This window comes from Podarcis liolepis (assembly GCF_965112155.1).
Source record: "Podarcis liolepis genome assembly, chromosome: 5".
Lineage (NCBI taxonomy): Eukaryota > Metazoa > Chordata > Lepidosauria > Squamata > Lacertidae > Podarcis > Podarcis liolepis.
Window position 1 is genome coordinate 42396352 of NC_139556.1, and position 18705 is coordinate 42415056.

Sequence of the window (18705 nt, forward strand, 5' to 3'; positions counted from 1 at the left end):
TGGAGTCTGTATCCTGAAGTGTTTGTAACCTGAAGCGTATGTAACCTGAGGTACCACTGTACTCAGCTTTGCCTGAGTGTGGGGGCTCTTCCCCATCTTTCCTAATATGGATTGCAACCTGGATTCAAACTATGGACCTCCAGCATGAGCTGTTTTATCCAGCTGATCCCCATGAGCCTTTGTGCCTGGTATGTGACTGGATGTTGGGGGCTGCCCATTGATGTTCTGACTTTGATCTACTGCTGTGGCTGGGCTACTCTGAAAGAGTTTCCAGGGTGGATTCGAGTCTTTTGCCATGATTGGGGTTTCCCCCCCTGGAAATGCAAATGCTGAATCAATATGATGCAGGACCAACTAGGCTCAGTAGATTGCCACCTTGTTCCACCACCATTATTTGTGACCTTGTTCCCTTAGCCCTATACAAATTTTCATTCCTGGTCGGCATGTTCTACAAGAACATTACCTGTGGCTTCAACTTAACTTCTCTGTGCCTCTTCATTCTTTACACTCCTGTGCTTCTCCATCTCTTTGTCACCTGGGCTGGTTCTAAAAAGACTACACCTGAATGACTCTTGCCCATTGGTGAATCAGCTGGCTATCCTTTCTTGACCTCATGCTTGACCTTACTTAATTATGTCAGTCTCCTCACTACAGAAGACATAGTAAGTTTATCTAAAAGAATATGGGTCAATTGTCTACCAGTGGACGTGCTGGTGACCATGCAAGAATATTTTGCTTCTGAGTGAATCCACGGGCAGAATTACAAGTCCATAATTCAAGAATGGCTCCAACCAGGTCACTAGCACAAACAAGATCATAACCAAGTGCTTCATTCTTGCCTATAAAACATTCTGACGGTAAGAGCTGTTTGGAAGTAGAACAGACTACCACAAGAGGTGGTGGACTCTCTCTCCGTGGAGATTTTTAAGCAGAAGTTGGAAGGCCACCTGTAATGGGTACTTTAGCTGAGATTCCTGCATTGCAGGGGGTTGGAATAGATGACCCTCGGGGTCCCTTCCAGCGCTAAGATTCTATGATTCTATACTTACCTCAGGGAAATAGTCCTGTGGGAACTTTTCTTTTTCCAGCATAGGTGTACTTTCTAATGTATCTGAGTAGATTTCCTTCCCCGTAACTTTTTTGTACTTCTTAGCTAGGAAGAAACAAGGAGCATTTAGAATACCTCTACCTCTTTCCAGTACGTTTCCCAGCACAATTTGAAGTATTGGTGCTGACCTTTAAAGTCCTAAACGGCCTCAGTCCAGTATACCTGAAGGAGCATCTCCACCCCCATCATTCTGCCCGGACACTGAGGTCCAGCGCCGAGGGCCTTCTGGCGGGTCCCTCACTGCGAGAAGCCAAGATACAGGGAACCAGGCAGAGGGCCTTCTTGGTAGTGGCTCCCGCCCTGTGGAACACCCTCCCACCAGATGTCAAAGAGAACAACAACTACCAGACTTTTAGAAGACATCTGAAGGCAGCCCTGTTAGGGAAGCTTTTAATGTTTAACAGATTATTGTATTTTAACATTCTGTTGGAAGCCGCCCAGGGTGGCTGGGGAAACCCAGCCAGATGGGTGGGGTATAAATAATAAATTATTATTATTGTTACTACCTCTGCAAAGAGGTTTTAACACACACAACAGAAGAAAAAACGCAGACATAAATACTAGATTTTGTTGCTGCTGACAATACCAAGTGAAGGTCTCAGAAGTTTTTGCTCAACTGATGTACAGCTGACACTCATGTTGTAAGAACTGTCTATGGTGAGGAAATTCATGTTCTCCATTTCATACTGATGTAGAGGGGTATATAGCTAAACTACTCATTCTCTCATACCATGATCTGAAAGATGCCATGCATTTATGCCTGCAATGTGCTACAACTTGTTCGTTGCTAGCTCTGAGATTTCAAAAAAATGAAAACCAACTGTTTTGAGGGGAGTAAAAAGAAAATTCCGAGATAACAGTGCTTTTGCATCTGGGAATGCCAGATAGCAGAGGTCATTATACGCTACATGTTATATTGTAAGCTATATGAAAATCCAAGGGCAAAAAATTTAAAGAAATTCTTCCAGCTGATTGTCACTCATAGGATCACGGGGGAAAAATTAAACATTTGTTGTCTAGCATGGCTAAGACTGCTAAGTTCAACACAGCTAAAAGCTTCCCAGCACAGGAAAAACCATGAGACAAGCCTTCTGAGAGATGTGCCATAAAGTGCACGTATGTTTTATGAGTTTTACTATGCTGTGTTTTTAAATCTTTGCTTGCTTGCTAAAATTTGTTTGACTGATTCGTTTTTTGGCTATAAACCGTATACGTTTGACCAATAACATTTTGATGACACTAATGACAGAGGTGGTTTTAGGGTAGTGTGATCGGTGCTGTGCTGCAGGGGGCACAAAAGCAATGTTTTAGAATGGAGCGCAGTAGGCAGCAGGGGCAGAATTTTAGTGCTGCACAAAGGGCACCGCCAAAATTTGAAAGACCAAAGACCAGCGCTGAGGATGATGCTGGGATGGTGTTTGTCACTGGTCACCCTCTATAGAGTACCTTGAGATCCATGGAGGAAAGGTAAGACATAAATGTAATTAAATAATAAATAAATTGCAGTAAGGTGAAGGTTGAATTTGGTGATGGAAGCAATCAGGTACAAAATCCAGACTTAGCATTAAAGAGTAAGTGCATGTATCGGGCAGCTTCACAATTGACTTGATTAAGAGTGACCCGTATTATTGTTCAGCACCCATTAAACTGTTACAGGTGGAGAGACTGAGCAGACAGGCAAGTTAATCTCTCATTAACAAGTTCTCATATCAATGCTGCAATTTACATTGCCCCTTTTTTCAGGGATAAAAATATGCTACTATGAATCCTTTGCGTTATGTCTCGGGTTTTACTTTCACATCAAAAGGATGATGAGGATTTATGACCACTAAACCTTGAAACGCAACACTCACAGAACGGCTGTTTCCAATCCTTCACTGAAGACAGGACTCTGCCTTCCCTACCCTCAATTACAAGAAAGCGGGCAATCTATCTTGGGTTACAACAAGAATAATGAAATTGAGACAATTGAGACAATTAGTTCACTTACAATTTCAATGATGTTTCAAATAAATGTGGTGCAAAAACGTAGAATGAATGTGACCTGTCTCAAGAAGCTAAATGAAGCTTTTGATATATATATTTTAATATATATTAAAGTGAGAGAGCAGGCAACTTTCAAAACGTTGGGAATCACAGGAATACATTGGTGAGAGGACCAGGATTGGCCACAGCTTCTTGTCAAGTGTGCATTGAGAGGTAAACCTGGGCTTGCCCCGTGTAAAGTGTGAAAATAGTCCTGGAAAAGTAATGTAGGCTGCTCCTTCTAATATGAGCAGAACAGAACACTGCAATTCTGAACGTTTCTATTCAGAGGTAAGCCTCACAGACTTAATTCCAGATAAGTGAATATTGTAGCTTCCACTTACCTTTAAAGTCAAATTGATAAATGTTTTTCAAGGATTCATGTAGAAAGTAAAAGCTTCCCAGTGCCTGCAAGAAAAGAGAAACCAAGTCAGCAAAACATAAAGAAACCACTCCCAAAAGTTTGAAACCTGAAATATTATAAGTGTGCAGAAAGACATAAAATCAATAAACTAAAAAATAAAATAAAATAAATTCCTTTTGGTGTTTAAAGGCAGTATGATCCTTCAGAATTCATTGACTACTAATTGGCACATGTAACTGACAACAAAAACACGATTATACAACATACTTAAATATGCACCAAAAAACCGTTAAAGATTTCTAGGAGCTCATTGTTGAGAAGAAGCAGCGTCCAGGTAGCCGTATTATAGTCCTGGATATCTGGAGGAAGTGCTGAAGTGTATAAACCTGACTATAAGGAAAAAAAATATTCTTTTGAATTCTATAACTATCATATGAAAGTGGACAACTGGACAATGAAAATGTGCCCTAACTATGGCCAAAAAAACTGGTATTGATGAATTGGAAGAACAAAACTATGGTTTTCTTTAACCAATGGATTGAAGACACGACAGCATATGCAACATATGAATGGATTGCTTATAGACACAGACTTTGTTTGGGTAAATATACTGATATTTGGAATGAGTTTATACAGAATATAGGAGGTTATTATTAATCATTATTAGCATAGATAAGAACATTTATATATCACCATTTTTGCATTACGTTTCTTCTCTTTCTACCCCCCTGTCCTTTTTTGGTCCGGTGCTCTGGTGTGAGTCAAGGAGGAAGTTCCACAAATGTGATGTCACCACAGAGAAGGCCCTGCCTCGTGTCCTTTCTCTATTGGCCACCACTGCCCATGTGACAACAAGCAGGGCCTTCCCTTGCTGATTTCAAGGGCAGGTATTTGGGAGGAGTGATCCTTTCAAGAACATGTACCTGTACACACCCCTCAGAGTACTAGTGAGCTTCCATGAAGACTGGAATGCAGAGCCTTCCAAACTGCGTGTCATGACATGTTAGTGCGACAGCTGCAGTGCATAGGTGTGTCACACAAACACTCCCCATCCGTCTCCCAGGGCTGGAAAGGGGCTAGTTTGACCTCCATCCAGTTTGCTAGTAAAACTGAATTACTACGTTGCAAAATGATTCATGTCTAAAAAGTGTGTCCCCCAACAGGAAAAGTTTGGAAAGCTCTGCTATAATGATTCCTCCTTCAGCTCCAGACCATTGTGCATGCAATTTCTGTGCCACATCACAGTGAACTCTGGCACAAAACTGGATGGAACACACAACAGTTTGGCAAATTCATCCAAAATCCTCAGGCGGATTCCTCACACGACAGTTCATTCTCTCCCCACCCCAACTCTCTTTTGGGTGAAAATTGGCAGTGCAACAGCTTTGACAGAACAGGATCTATTGATGATCAGGTTATTACTTCCCTATTCCCTTTGGTAGCATCTTAAATTTTGCAGGAAAAACACCACCACCACCAGAGTTATGCAATTGCAGAATAGACAAAAGCCTGAGCATAGGAATTCTCGCTATGTGAATGAGTGCTAATATCAAATAAATCTCTGCAAGGAGGAGCCCTTCAAGAACATTGCTATTTAAAAAATTATCACTGTGATTCCTGGGACGTTAAAGGCCAGAGTATCATTAGTGTATAACCAGTAAGCAGCAGCTGCCTTTTATTAATTGCTAATGAAATTCTATTAAGATATTAAATATTCGGTGTCAGCCTTTTTATCTTGTACTACATTCTTCTTTTGTTACCATTCCGTCAATCTGCCCTTCTTCAGAATGGTTAACCTTGGAAGAGTCCTCCTTAAGAACGCCTGCTACTTATTTGCCTCCTCCGTGTATAAATGCATAATAATAAAAAATAGGACGAATAATAATAATAAAAACCTGGCGCAGGCTGCCTGGGTCACCAGAAAAGTGTACTCATCAATTAAAAGTGTGACAGTGTTTTCCGTTGGATGAACTAATATGTCAAGGAGATGGGCAGGACCCTCATGTTTGTGCTTTTGACAAATCAGCAAATGTTTAATCTCTAGATGTGCAGCTTCTCATAAATAATGCAGCAATCAGTGAGCCAAAACTCTGCCTCTTCCAGAAGGGTGTCCCTGTCTTCCCACTCCCAAGATTTCTTCTCTTTGCTCATTCCCCCCCCCCCCCCCGCCCCTTAAGTCTAAAATAAAAACCACACCGTCCTCTGGGTTGAAAGCATCACTCTCTTCCCTGCACATATCCCATCAGCACTGTGTCCATAAATCCGTGAGAGAGGTTAGTGGAGAAGCACATGCTCTGTGGTCCCCAATCCCTGTCCATCTCAGGTAGCGGGAAAAGCTTACAGCTGGGATGTTAGAGGCTTTCTGTCTAACTCCAACCCAAAACATTTATCTGTAAATAAGTTCTACTCAGAGTAACCCCACTGAAATGAATGAACCTACGTATATTCACTTCAATTGGTCTACTCTGAAAGGGATTAGCATTGGATACAACCCTTTGTCGCCTTGAAGTGGAACCCAAAAAGTGTTTGCCCCTCTCCACACTAGGACCAACAGAAATCTCCTCTCATCATCAATTCCTGACTTCCTCTATTACCTCACCCGCTTCATAGTGGGGCCTGGTGCAAGAAACTTCACCTTGTTGGAGGGCAGGGTTCAATCCTGTTTCTGCCAGTCAGAATACAGTCGTACCTCCGCTTACGTACCCCTCCACTTGTGTTAACTTCGGAACACGTAAGCGGCAAACCCGGAAGTATATTTCTGGGTTTTTGCCGTGCGCACATGTGCAGAAGTGCTCTACTGCCGTGCGTGCGCGGAAGCAGTCTCTCTAGTTGCGAAAACCTCGGGATCCGGCCGGACCTCCAGAACGGATCCCGTCCACAACCGGAGGTACCACTGTACAGGGTTTGATGGACCAGTGGCCTGATTCAAAGCAGCTTCACGCAAGTTTAGAAGCTACTAAAAAATTCCCGATTGGGTAGGACCCAGAAGTTTAGCTCAAAAAACTGCTTAAAAACTGTATGTGTATTAGGAGGAGTTCACAGTAAAATACAATAGATTTTCACGAGGACTTAATAAACACAAAGTGATGTGGAAATTTGGAAACTTGAAGAAGAAGAAGAAGAAGAAGAAGAAGAAGAAGAAGAAGAAGAAGAAGAGGAGAAACCAAAGTTGACAGATTTACTCAACTTCACACGGAAAGACTGAAACAGAACTTTCTAAGTTCTGTCGCAAAAAACAAAAGCCTTTGCCAATAGCACATTGGGCTTATTTACAAACAATATCCCCCCCATTTTAATTACTATTATTTTCTAGTGCCAGTTTAAGGTCTGGATTCTTCTTCTTCTTTTGTTTTTCAACATCTGAGTGAAACACATTTATTTCGATATAACTCTCATGAACTTTCAAGTATGGTTGACAGATATTGAATTTCAGTTTTTATAAGACAATTCCATTCTGCTGAATTGGCATTATCGTTTCTAAGCTCCTTAATCACATTTCTCAAAATATACAGTTGCCACAATTTCTTAGCAGAGAGGAGCTGGAAGAGCCCCATCATTTGCAGAGTTTTATCAATCGAGGAAGCAGATTTACTTGGTATGCATGGATTTGCTCTCTCCAATGAAACAGAGCAACCCCTACCTACAGCAGCTGCTGATCCACATGTAAGTGTTGGCAGGATGCTATGGAATATGGACTCTACCATATATATATGGTAAAGTAGTACATATATCCACACAGACATGAACCCCATGGGAACTGATCTGGACCCTGGGATCGCTATCTGAGGCCCTTCTTCATATGACTCTTCCATGAGAGATCTGGATGGTGGCAACACAAGAAAGGGCCTTTTTTGCAGCAGCTCCCAGTCTATGGAAAGCTCTCCTCAGGGAGGTTAACTGGGTGCATTACATATCTGGGCTGAGATGTTGTCGGGGGAGGGGGTTGTTTCTGCTGGATTTTTCTATCTTTAATTAGATTTTGTTGTGATTTATGTGGAAATTGTTTTGCATTTTTTAATGTTTTATTTATTTATGACTACTTTTTCTAATGTTGTAGTTTGCTACCTATTTTTTCAAAGCTGCCTTGAGCATGGTTTGAACTGTGAGAAGGCGGCATATAAACAAAATTATATGTGTCTATATATCTTTAGGCTGCAGGCAAAAACATTTCCCTTCTCCCAGACCTTTGACTAATTAAACAATCTATGGCCTTTTAAACAGTGTGTGTGTGTGTTGTTTTGTTTGTTTTTATATTATGTATGTTTGTGTTTTTATATTATGAACCACCCCGTGATCCTCAGATGAAGGTTGGTATAAATTTAATAATAATAATAACAACCACAATACACGTATCTGAGCAGCAATCAGTACAGTGGTGCCTCACAAGATGAAAAGAATCTGTTCTGTGATTCTCTTCGTCTAGCGGTTTTTTCGTCTTGCGAAGCAAGCCCATTGAAGGATTAGCGGATTAGTGCTATTAGCGGCTTATCTGCTGATCGGATCAGCTGATAAACGGCTTAGCAGCTTAGAAAAAGGGGGGGAGGAAAAAAAAACCAGCAGGAACTCGCAAGACATTGTCGTCTTGCGAAGCAAGCCCATAGGAAATTCGTTTTGTGAAGCACCTCCAAAATGGAAAACTCTTTCGTCTAGCGAGTTTTCCGTCTTGCGAGGCATTCGTCTTGCGGGGCACCACTGTATTTACACAGAGCATTCCAACAGTAATATGCTGGAGTTCATTCGGTCGTCCAATTAAGCTCAAAGGAAATTTTCAGCATGGCAAGCATATTTTGATACTATTTTGCGGGGGTGGGGAATCCATAGCTAATAACTGCCATACCAATAATGACTTTTACGATATGGAAATGTTATTCTGATAAAATATGAAAATATCTATGAAGTCTAAAGGCAACCGTGTCTACTTAATTGTTAATTAGATGCTGATCTATGGGTCATTTCACTTGTGCAAATTTAACAACCACACGGAAGTACTTAAAGTAAAACGTTTAAATAATCACCACGGAGAGTAAACATTCACCGCACACAACCCTCATTGAACGTGCTAAAGCTAATATTGCAATTATGAAGAGTGCCTTAAATAAATGTAAAATAAATTGCCAATGGCGACTCAGAAAGTGTAATTCATGTAGTCATAAAATCCATAATTAGCTCTAATGAATATTTAAAGTCAAAGTGCAACTTAACTTTTTCAATGTTTAACCTACTATATCAATATAGCTCAAGGAATCCATTTGTCATGGAAAATGACAGCATCTGAATATTAATTAGCATAGGTCACTGCTGACAGGAAGTCCTTATCTCTTGCCAGTCCTTTTGACTATAGCGTGTGTCACCAGTATGTTTGTCACGTCTGATATTATTGATTACCTGCCTTTTTGGCCAAAAACAATTAAAAGAGGAGTTTTTTTGTTTTGTTTTTGTTTTTTTACATATTTATAAACCTGACTGTCGAGAGCACTTATTTTTCCATTAGAAAAATGTAGTCTATTAGCTGCCATATTTCAGTTTGAAGAGCAACGGCAAATGAGGAGCCACAATAACTCTGGTTATCATGACAACATTTTTACATAAAAGCATTCATTTACTGGTTAGTGGTTTCTTTTCTTTTCTTCTTTTTAAAGGATCTTTCGTTGCATCCTTTTGTGTTGCAAGATACTGGGAAGGATATAAATGGGCCACCGTTATTAGACATAACCCATTTTCAAAGCTAATTTGAAGGCTGGGTGGGTTGCTTGTGTTCCTTAACAGCTTCATTTTGATGCAAATGGAATACATTTAGTTTTCACTTATAATTAAAAGCGCAGGAAGATGCTGCTCCATATCCTCCTGTTCCCACCACCCTCCTGAACTATGGGGGGGTAAGGCGGGCCATTTCGTCTGTCACTCAGCACAGTGCCAAAGCAGATCCAGGATCTGGAGATCAGGAACAGATAGAAAAAGATATCCCAGTACAGAGGAAGGCATGGAGTTCTTTAGTAATCTTATGCCTTCAGTTAAAAGTTTTTTTGTGGTTTTTTTTGTTCCCTGGATTGGGGTGAATGTCTATTCTAAGTGGGGGGGAAACTGTGTACACAAATCATCTCATTAAAAAATAATCTATCACTTTTTATCTGCAAACAAATTAGGTGTCCAGCAATTTATCATTTCCGGCATTTGTCTTATCAGCCAAAGTACACAGCGTTAAACTGTTATTGTGCTTTGTTTTCACATCACGCCCTGTCTATCCAATACACGGGCGTTTGGAACTTTAAAAGGGGATCAAATTACTTGCATTAACTCTTTAACAATCCCACTGCTTTCTCCTAAGACCAGCAGTCCCTGCAAAATAATTCTGCCATTTTTGAAGTTGCTTTCGTGATGCAGGCCCGTTAAGGTGTCCCTGGTGGTTAGGATCAGGTGCCAGAGCACCTTAATTTCTCTCTTTTAAATTGCCACTGATTTAACAGAGAATGCTGTGTTATGCATTGCTAAATGCATTGCTTAAAAGGACTCACCAGAGTCTGTTATCTGTGCATGTGCGCGGCGGGTTGTGGGGGAGAGAACTCTGGTTAGTTTAAATACTGTTGGTTAACCCTGGGCTGGTTCCTGGCTTGCCTCAATAAACAATAGTTTAATCTAACAAGAAGTCTCTCCCGTGACACAGAAAACTGGTGATTTTAAAACAGAAAGCAAAAGCTTAATACTACCTCCTGGCAGCTGTCCTGGGAAGATGAAAGGGGAGGAAGGAGGGGTTTTGAGCAGCCTCATTTGTGTAACAGTAAACTATGGTTTACCACACTCTTCATCAACTATGGTTTACCACACTCTTCACCAACCACACCTTCACCAACCTCTTCACCAACCAACATCTCCCCAGATGTTTTGGATGATGTCAGACCAATCATCCCTGATGATTGGCTGTGCAGATGTGCGAGATGGTCAACAGCCATCCTGCCTGATCTAAACACACAGCATAATTAAGCGGCAGAAGTCTGTGGTGCTAGATTGAACTGAATTATTTCAGACGGCAGGGGTACATGTGGCATTTCTGAATGCTCTTCTGTGTAAGAACTCCCTTGAAACCCCCCCCCAAAAAAATTCATAACAACATAGCACTACTGCAGAAAGGTTCTAGTCCAGACAATTTCTTACTGTTCTCATTTTCTATATACCAAAAACTGGGAAGACCTACGTGGAAAAGATTTCAGGAAATATTTAAGAGAAGGTGGCAAAATATATATTCTGGTCTTTTAATGAAATTGCCTGTGGTTCCAAGTACAGCATCTACAACATGCTGCACTTTCTTCTGACGCAGAATAGATATGAAAATGGCACCCCGCACCTCCAGTGGTTTATGAGCACCAAACGACCGTGATCTTTTGTGTTTCAGAGAAAAGATATTGTTACTTTGTCGAAAATTTAAGTCTAAAGTTGAGCCACTTTACCATGATCACTTGACTTTAAGCAATTGTAATTAGAACACCGCCTGGCTTCGAATCAATTTAGTATTTCATGGATCTCTTCTTCTATAATAGACTCGGTGATGGCAAATTCAATTTGTTGAGAAGACATTATTGCCCATTTCATTTAGTATTATCCAGGTCATCTCTCAATGGGAAGGGTATCATGTGGTAAAAGGCTGTATTTAGCATGTCACAGTCACCGGGTGCTGTTCTGTATCTCCGGGAATCTTTGTAAGCTGCCTCAAAATAAGGGACGATTGATTTACAAAGTACCAAATTTCAAATTTCATATTCTAAGGCTAAATATGAAATAATTGGACAGAGCTGTCCCCTTGTCTGACCCAGCACAATCAAGCCCCCTTTCAAGGTTGACTGCCTGCCTGAGAAATATGTGCATAATTTCATTTTGTCTCCCATCCAACGTTCAATGTTAGAAGTTAATTAAATTGCTTGTCCATTGTATTCATCCACTTACAAAGTTAATGATATTCTGTTCCTGAATTAAGGAGAATTTTATAAAGCCTGCGCTATGGAACCTGGCAGGCTGTACATTGAGGAGCTGAACTCTGTCATAGCTTCTGCTTGCAGTTCTTCTAATTAGGAAACAAAATGAATGTTTCTGTGTCTGCCAATGCAGAGGACAAGTCATTCCAACAGTGAGGCAAAACGCTTTGTACAATAGCAACTTAATAATATCTCATGTTTGACGATAATAAATTCTTCAAGATTAATAAACCTGTTAATTATTTTTTTTAAAAAATCACCATAACGAAGATGAACTACTGTGTAACAAGACAGCCTTTAAAGAAAGGACAAAGGTTTGTGGGAAAGGAACAGTTCCTTACAAGGACGCAAGCCCTGAAGGTTTTACAAATTATCAGAATACTCTCAGTCACAAGATAGCTACAATAGAATTTCAAAATTCCATACACACAGCCATCCTTCTCTCAGTCTCAGAATCAGGACAGGAACTCTCCGGAACTCAGTTCCAGCACCTCTCAGGTGGGTTCCGGAACCTCTTTTTCTAGAAAAATAGCACTGCCAGAACCAACATTTCATTGCCATTTTCAACAGAACAGTTAGGGGAAGGTTTCTCAAACTAGGATATGGGACCCCCACAAAGGAAAGGAGGGGAGCACAGGACACTCACTTCCCAATGGAAGATGTACGCACCATCGTTAACATCTTACTGATAACAGAGCTAGAAGAAAGCAACATTGGGCTAACCAAAGTGACTCTGCATTGCCAAGAAAGGGCAGGTTTTACAAGTGAGGCTATGGTCAGTGAATGAGCCAGGCTAAATTAGCTCAGATGAAGCCGTTTGGGAAAAGGCAGTGTGCATTGTTACAGGGGAGGAGCAGCACAATAAACGCTGGAGATAGAAATTGGTTATTAGAGCTTCAAAAGGAAGCGAGCAGGAAGGTGGCTACATGGTGAATCCAGGCAATGGGATGTTTCCAGTAAGTAGAGGTTGGATATTGAAACAATGGCGTTCTCTGCACCCCCTGGGAGGTGGACCTTGGAGGGTCTTTCTAACTCTTTGATTCTAAATTGCGGTAGCATGGAAAACTGAAAGCGTTTAGAACGGGTGACCTAGAACCAAAGGAACATTGAATTGTGTCTTGAGCAGCAGCTCTGCCCCAAGAAGACATGGCAAAGGTTAATTTCAAAATGGAGGAGTTTGATTTCAAAATTTCAAGCACCAGCGCAGTGGCCTACTATTCAAACAGAGGGCAGGGGCCTAGGGAACGTATCGCTGGGCATAACTAAGCCCTTGGATTCACCTAAAGAACCTAGTTGAACTTCCGATAATTTCACTTACCACAAGGCTACAATATTATCTGGGGCTCTGAGAGTTCCACAACATACATTTCAAGTAGAAGACAAAAGACTTCTCATCATCTGAGGCTACAGCACTTCTATATAGCACGGATAAAGAATGAAAGCCTGAAAACAGTTGTGGCCATACTCTAAAAAAACCACAAGAAATCAAATACTGTAATTCTAATATACTGCTTAAATGTTCATTAGTGTTTCAGTTTAATGCACAGGCTAAGGAGGACTTCTTCACAAAGCTGTAGAGAATGCAAATTGGCAACTGAGCTCTTTTTCCCTTGCTTTTAATATCTCTATAATTATTTATTGACCAACTCCATCAACAAATAATCCAGGTATTTCAGCAAGAAAATCCCCACTGATTTACACTTGACTTAATACTGTATTTGGGGGTCTAGGCAATGGGCAGGAAAAGTAATCCTTCATTTATTGTCAGTTATCCAATGTTGTTAGCATACAAAGAGGTAGTATTTTTTGTAAAAAAATAAAATAATGTTCTTTGATTTCGTGATCGGATCAAACTTGCTAATGAAATGTCGCAGTCTTACTACACAATTTGCAAGTTTTGTCAAGAAACTGAAAATTTAAGGTGATGTTCTGATGATAGGAACAGATTCTCATGTTTACAACATACCACAGGCACATTTATTAGTACATTACTTCATTTTAAATCCTCCATTTTTTAGGGCAGCATGTGTGATTCTTCCTCCACCCATTTTATCCTCTCAGCAAGCACCGCTGTGAGATAGGTTAGAGAGAGAGAGAATGGCTGGCCCAAGGTAATCCAGTTAACTTCATAGTTGAGGGAGGATTTGAACCCTGATCGCTTAGTCTATTCCCTAACCTTTGATCCCAGGGAAACAACTCTCACCATTCCCAGACAACATGACCAATTGTCAAGGATTATGTTGTAGTCCTGTAACATTTGTGGACCGAAGATTGGGGTAGGATGGACTGGAATCTAAATCTTACCTTTCGATAGCTTCCAGGTACTTTTGAACACTCCCCTATATAAAAGTCTCTCTCCATGCATGAAACAGGGGGAAAGGCAATTTTCTCCCTAAAGTGTTAGTTTACTAAAAGCAGAAAGGTTTTTTTTCCCCCGGGGAAGGGGGGGACAATCAGAAATATGTCCTCTCCCCAGCTGCAACTGAAGTGGCAATAGGGATTTATGAATGCAAAACAATGCAACATTCTCATGGTTTGATTTTGGTGGGGTTTTTTTTTACATTATATACTACAACCAATAACAAGGTATAATTTCAATGTACTGAAGAAACCAATATATTATGAGTTATATTGGACACAACTCCTGTTAATTATTTTTAAAAAGTTTAAACATAAAAGCTAACATACCATGAAGTTGAAAAGATGTAAATCCATACAAGTTCTGATTTGTCTCTGTTTGTATCTTGATTAAAAGCAATATGTACGCAATTAAAAGTACATTTTCACTCAAGGATAAATTTCGAAATTATAATTTGGATAAACATGCAGCTAATAAAAAAATAATTTAGTAAAGTGCTCTCAATTTCCCTTTTAATAATGAAAAATGAAGCTGCTCTGCTATACCACTGTGCATAAAAGCCCAATCAATAATATTTCATGTTGATTAGATCATGTAGTAAATTTGCATCATAATTAAAAGTGCATTTATATTTTCTTTAAATCTCTTGGGAGTGTTTAACTCACAATTTTTGCTATTATCTCCTTTACTCCAAAACACATCAAACAGCCCATGCACTCTAACCAATGCAGTTAATATAATACATCTAAACAGAGGAGAAAGCATTTATTTCAGTTATAAGAATCCAATACATTTAAATGGTCAACATCAATATGCAAAATCAGCCATATAGCTACTAAGAAAAACAGAGAGGGTGGGGATTACGATGTATTTAAACTGTTCTAATACCAATTATTATGGTGCAATAGAGAAACTAAACATTTGCATGTGTATCTTTATAATGGTACTACATGAGTTATACGCAATCAAGCTTTGCTGTTAAGTGAAAAAGGCTATGATACAGACGATCAACTCAATCAATGCATGTGTGACACTAACAAACTTCTTCAGAGTTTAGATGGGGAGTTTCTAGTTTATTAAAAGTAAAATAAGTTTTCTCTCCTTCAATTAGAATGATATATATGGACAAAATGAGACATATAACCAGCTTGTGTCCCGTTTTGGGAATACAGTGGTACCTCAGGTTAAGTACTTAATTTGTTCTAGAGGTCCGTTCTTAACCTGAAACTGTTCTTAACCTGAAGCACCACTTTAGCTAATGGGGCCTCATGCTGCCGCCGCACCGCTGGAGCACAATTTCTGTTCTCATCCTGAAGCAAAGTTCTTAACCCGAGGTAATATTTCTGGGTTAGCGGAGTCTGTAACCTGAAGCGTATGTAACCTGAAGCATATGTAACCTGAAGTACCACTGTAGAAGTTTAGTGCTGCTTACTTTGGGAATTTCTTATCTTTTAAATTTTCTGGAAAAGAACACTACTGTTTTTTCAACAAAGCCAAAAGAAAGAAAAGCTAATGCACTGTGGCGTCACTAGAAATTCAGTCCAAGGTGGCCAAAGAAGCATAAAAGAAAAATCACATTGAATAACAGCTCCAACCCATAAAAACTGCTCAGAAATTTAAAAAATACCAATCTGCTGCCGGAAACCCTTTGTAAAAATACCTTGTCGTTTTTACTTAGCATTTCTCTCTTTCCTATACGCAATAACTACTCAAATACACAGATATCATGGGGAAGATCCCCTAAAGTATGAAACAAAAAACTAGCATCCAGTCCTTAACACACAACACACGCTCACTCATTTTTCTTAATGCAGGAAAATGGTATTCAGACCATACTTGTGAATCTCTTAACAAAAATTAAAAAAAATTATGAACAGTTTTCTAAATTCAGGTATGGTACAAAGATCTAACAATGTCAGATGACAGCCCTTCATATTTTAAAGTTATTCTTCCAAGCTATTTAATCAGAATATTTTCTTTCTGATCAGAGTTTCTGGATTCAAACCAAGCTAACAAAAGGTGAAGATTAATCCACTAAGCCATCCAAACTCCAAAGCCCTTATTCTATTATCAGAGCACTTTTCAAGGCAATGATTAAATGCTGGAAGAGCAAATGGCATTAAAAAGCCATAACAGCAATTCTTCGACCAGAAGAAAAATAAGCGCGATACATCGCTATCTAAACTATACATGGGGGGGTGGGTAAATTTGTCTGATTGTTATATTTAACAACCTGGCTATAAATTTATAAGCAGCAATTTCCGATTCAGTAACTCAATGTAATCCAATGCAGTAAATCGACTTGCATTGGCGAATGAGTCAATTCAGGGCCAACCACTGGGGTCAAATGAACCAAGTCTCTGCATTCCACTGGAAACTATTTTCCCAAGGAAACGTCTCAGGTTTTTTTGAACCCTTGTCTAGAACAAATTTCTCCACACCCCCAACACATGGGTGGCAAACAGGACTAAGGAGGAGTCTGACAAGAATATCAGAACTCTAAGCACATCAGGTAATTATACCTTTCTTTCCTGGCATCAAATTAGATTCCTGTCAGGAACTGGAGCCAAGAGTAGGTCAGTAATAAAAAAAAAACCAAAACCCAAATGGTGTCTTTATTCAAAGAAATAAGTTATATTACACTCCATAGTGTGAGTATCTTTATTTCAAAAACAAAAGCTGTGTGTCATCATCTCTGAAGATCACTCGTAGCCGAGTAAGATTGTCTTCCATGAACATGGTCTTAATAGTGAGACCGTAAGTGACTGTGTAGGCCAATTCTGGATTCACATGTCCTTCCACAGTGGGGACATAAGTTACAGGGCAGGAGTTGATCATGGTGATGGTTTGCCAAACATGCCTTCCTCTTAGCATGTTTCTGCCTTTCGTCCTGAATTCAAGCGTCTTCAAAGTCCATGACACCTTTGGTAAAGGCTGTCCTCCAACTGGAGCATTTGCTGGCCAGGGTTTCCCAATTGTCAGTGTATAAATTTTGTTAAATAATGAAAAAGATAATAAATGAGGGCCAAGCTGAAGAGTCGGGGAATTGCCCCCACCCTTGTCATTTAAAATTCACAAATAAAAGAAAATACTCTTGAGAATATTTTCCCCTAAAAGTACTCTGGGTCTATTTAATAGATATTACAGACACAAGCATAAAACACATTTTGTACTTGATCTTCATCTTCTGACTCCTTACAGGAAGCCAGAATCACACCGAGTCCTCCTTGTTAATGCCTATGCCATAAATTACTCCTCAGTGACAAGGATCTGCTAAAACGGACCTTTATCTAGATCTCATCTCATTTACATTCTCTTTTTGACTCCCGTATTCCTGTGACACACTTATCCTTCAGTTCTCAGGATAAAATGACTGCTGGGCCAAAAAAAGCGACGGATGTAAGCCAGCGTTTCTCAAATTTCCCTAAGCATTATCCATCCCTAAGCATTCGTATGCTACTATCCAAGAGCAGCTAGCATGGTGGGGTGGTCCAGTGGAGGCAGACTCCTGACAGCAGCATCCCTACTGCCTACTTGGGTGGTGGTTGGAGGCAGCAGGGAGGTGGCAAGGTCAAGACTGCACTTGTAGGGCCAACCTGTCATTCCCACCGGTGCGCCCACACAGCCCCAAATTTGCCACCATCATGGTCTGCCCCCTCTCCATCTAGGTTACCAGCAACACTGCCAGAAGTGTGTCGGTGTGGTACCACCCCCAGCACACTGGCTGCTCCTGTTCCTGTATTTGTCCAATACCCTTACACCTTTCTGTTTCCTCCTTGCTTTCCCATCTCCTAAACACATCCCATTCCCCAAGCCGCTTCAACTCCAGAGTGAGTAAGGGACAAGCTATTCACATATGTTAAATCACTTGCATGCACCTGTATCTCCCGTAGTTCTTTAATTACAGGCATTGGGGGGGATTTTATGCTAATTACAGGTATTGGTGATGGGGAGCTTGCTATTAGGACCATGGGGAGGGCGGGGTTATCCCTTCCCAGATGTGATCTGGGATAAAATCTTCCCAAGAGTTTCCAAGCCTCAGAAAGGTGGGAGAGGATTTTGTTTCTGCTCACAGCTGGGGGGGGGGGAGGGATGAACCTCGTCTCCTCATGTCCTGTGGTCCCAGTAACAATTGCCCCATGATTAAAACTGAAGACATGACTTCACACAACACATTCATCATAATATGCAGTCTGTTCCTGAGCTCACAGCAATCTGGGATGTGAAATTTTGTTCACGGGCCTTTCCCAAGCCGTCACTGCAAATGAAAAAACACTGTTGCAATGCAATGAAAACACTTTTGCCTCGCCCCTCAAAAAATCTGGAAACACTGTTGCAGTGCAGATATACTCTAAAACTGCTCATGATGTGTACAGCAATTTGCTATACATTGGTACCTTGGTTCTCAAACACCTTGGTACTCAAACAACTTGGAACCCAAACACTGCAAACCCGGAAGTACTTTTTTTGCGAACTTTTTTTGGAAGCTGAACGTGCTCCATTTTGAGTGTTATGTTTCCGATTTGAGTGCCACACTTCCGTTTTGAGTGTTATGCTGAGATCTGTCTATTTTGTGCTTTTGTTTTTGCATCTGTCTTTTGATGTTTTTGTGACTGTGGGGAACCCTGTTCAGCTACGGATTGACTGACTGTGCAGTACATTGTTTATTGCTTTCGTTAGATAGTAAAAATCATGTTAAATTGCTATTCTAGGGGGTGTTTTTAGAAGTCTGGAATGGGTTAATCCATTCTGCATTACTTTCTATGGGAAAGTACACCTTGGTTTTGGAACGCTTTGGTTTTGGAACGGACTTCCGGAACAGAATTTTGTGAATTTGAGAACCAAGGTACCACTGTACAGATCAGGGGGTGTTTACCCTACAAGT

The 18705-nt window shown here is 40.4% G+C and overlaps 1 protein-coding gene across 5 annotated transcripts in view; it reads right to left on the reverse strand.

The window, feature by feature from the left end:
- INPP5A (inositol polyphosphate-5-phosphatase A) overlaps positions 1-18705 on the reverse strand; it is a 231293-nt gene that overhangs the window by 109856 nt on the left and 102732 nt on the right. For all 5 annotated transcript variants that reach the window (XM_083506000.1, XM_083506001.1, XM_083505998.1 and 2 more), the window contains exons 5-6: positions 3478-3541; positions 1050-1153 (exon numbers count right to left, since the gene is read on the reverse strand). In XM_083506000.1, coding sequence (XP_083362126.1) covers positions 1050-1153; positions 3478-3541 — 168 coding nt within the window. The remainder of the gene's footprint in view (positions 1-1049; positions 1154-3477; positions 3542-18705) is intronic.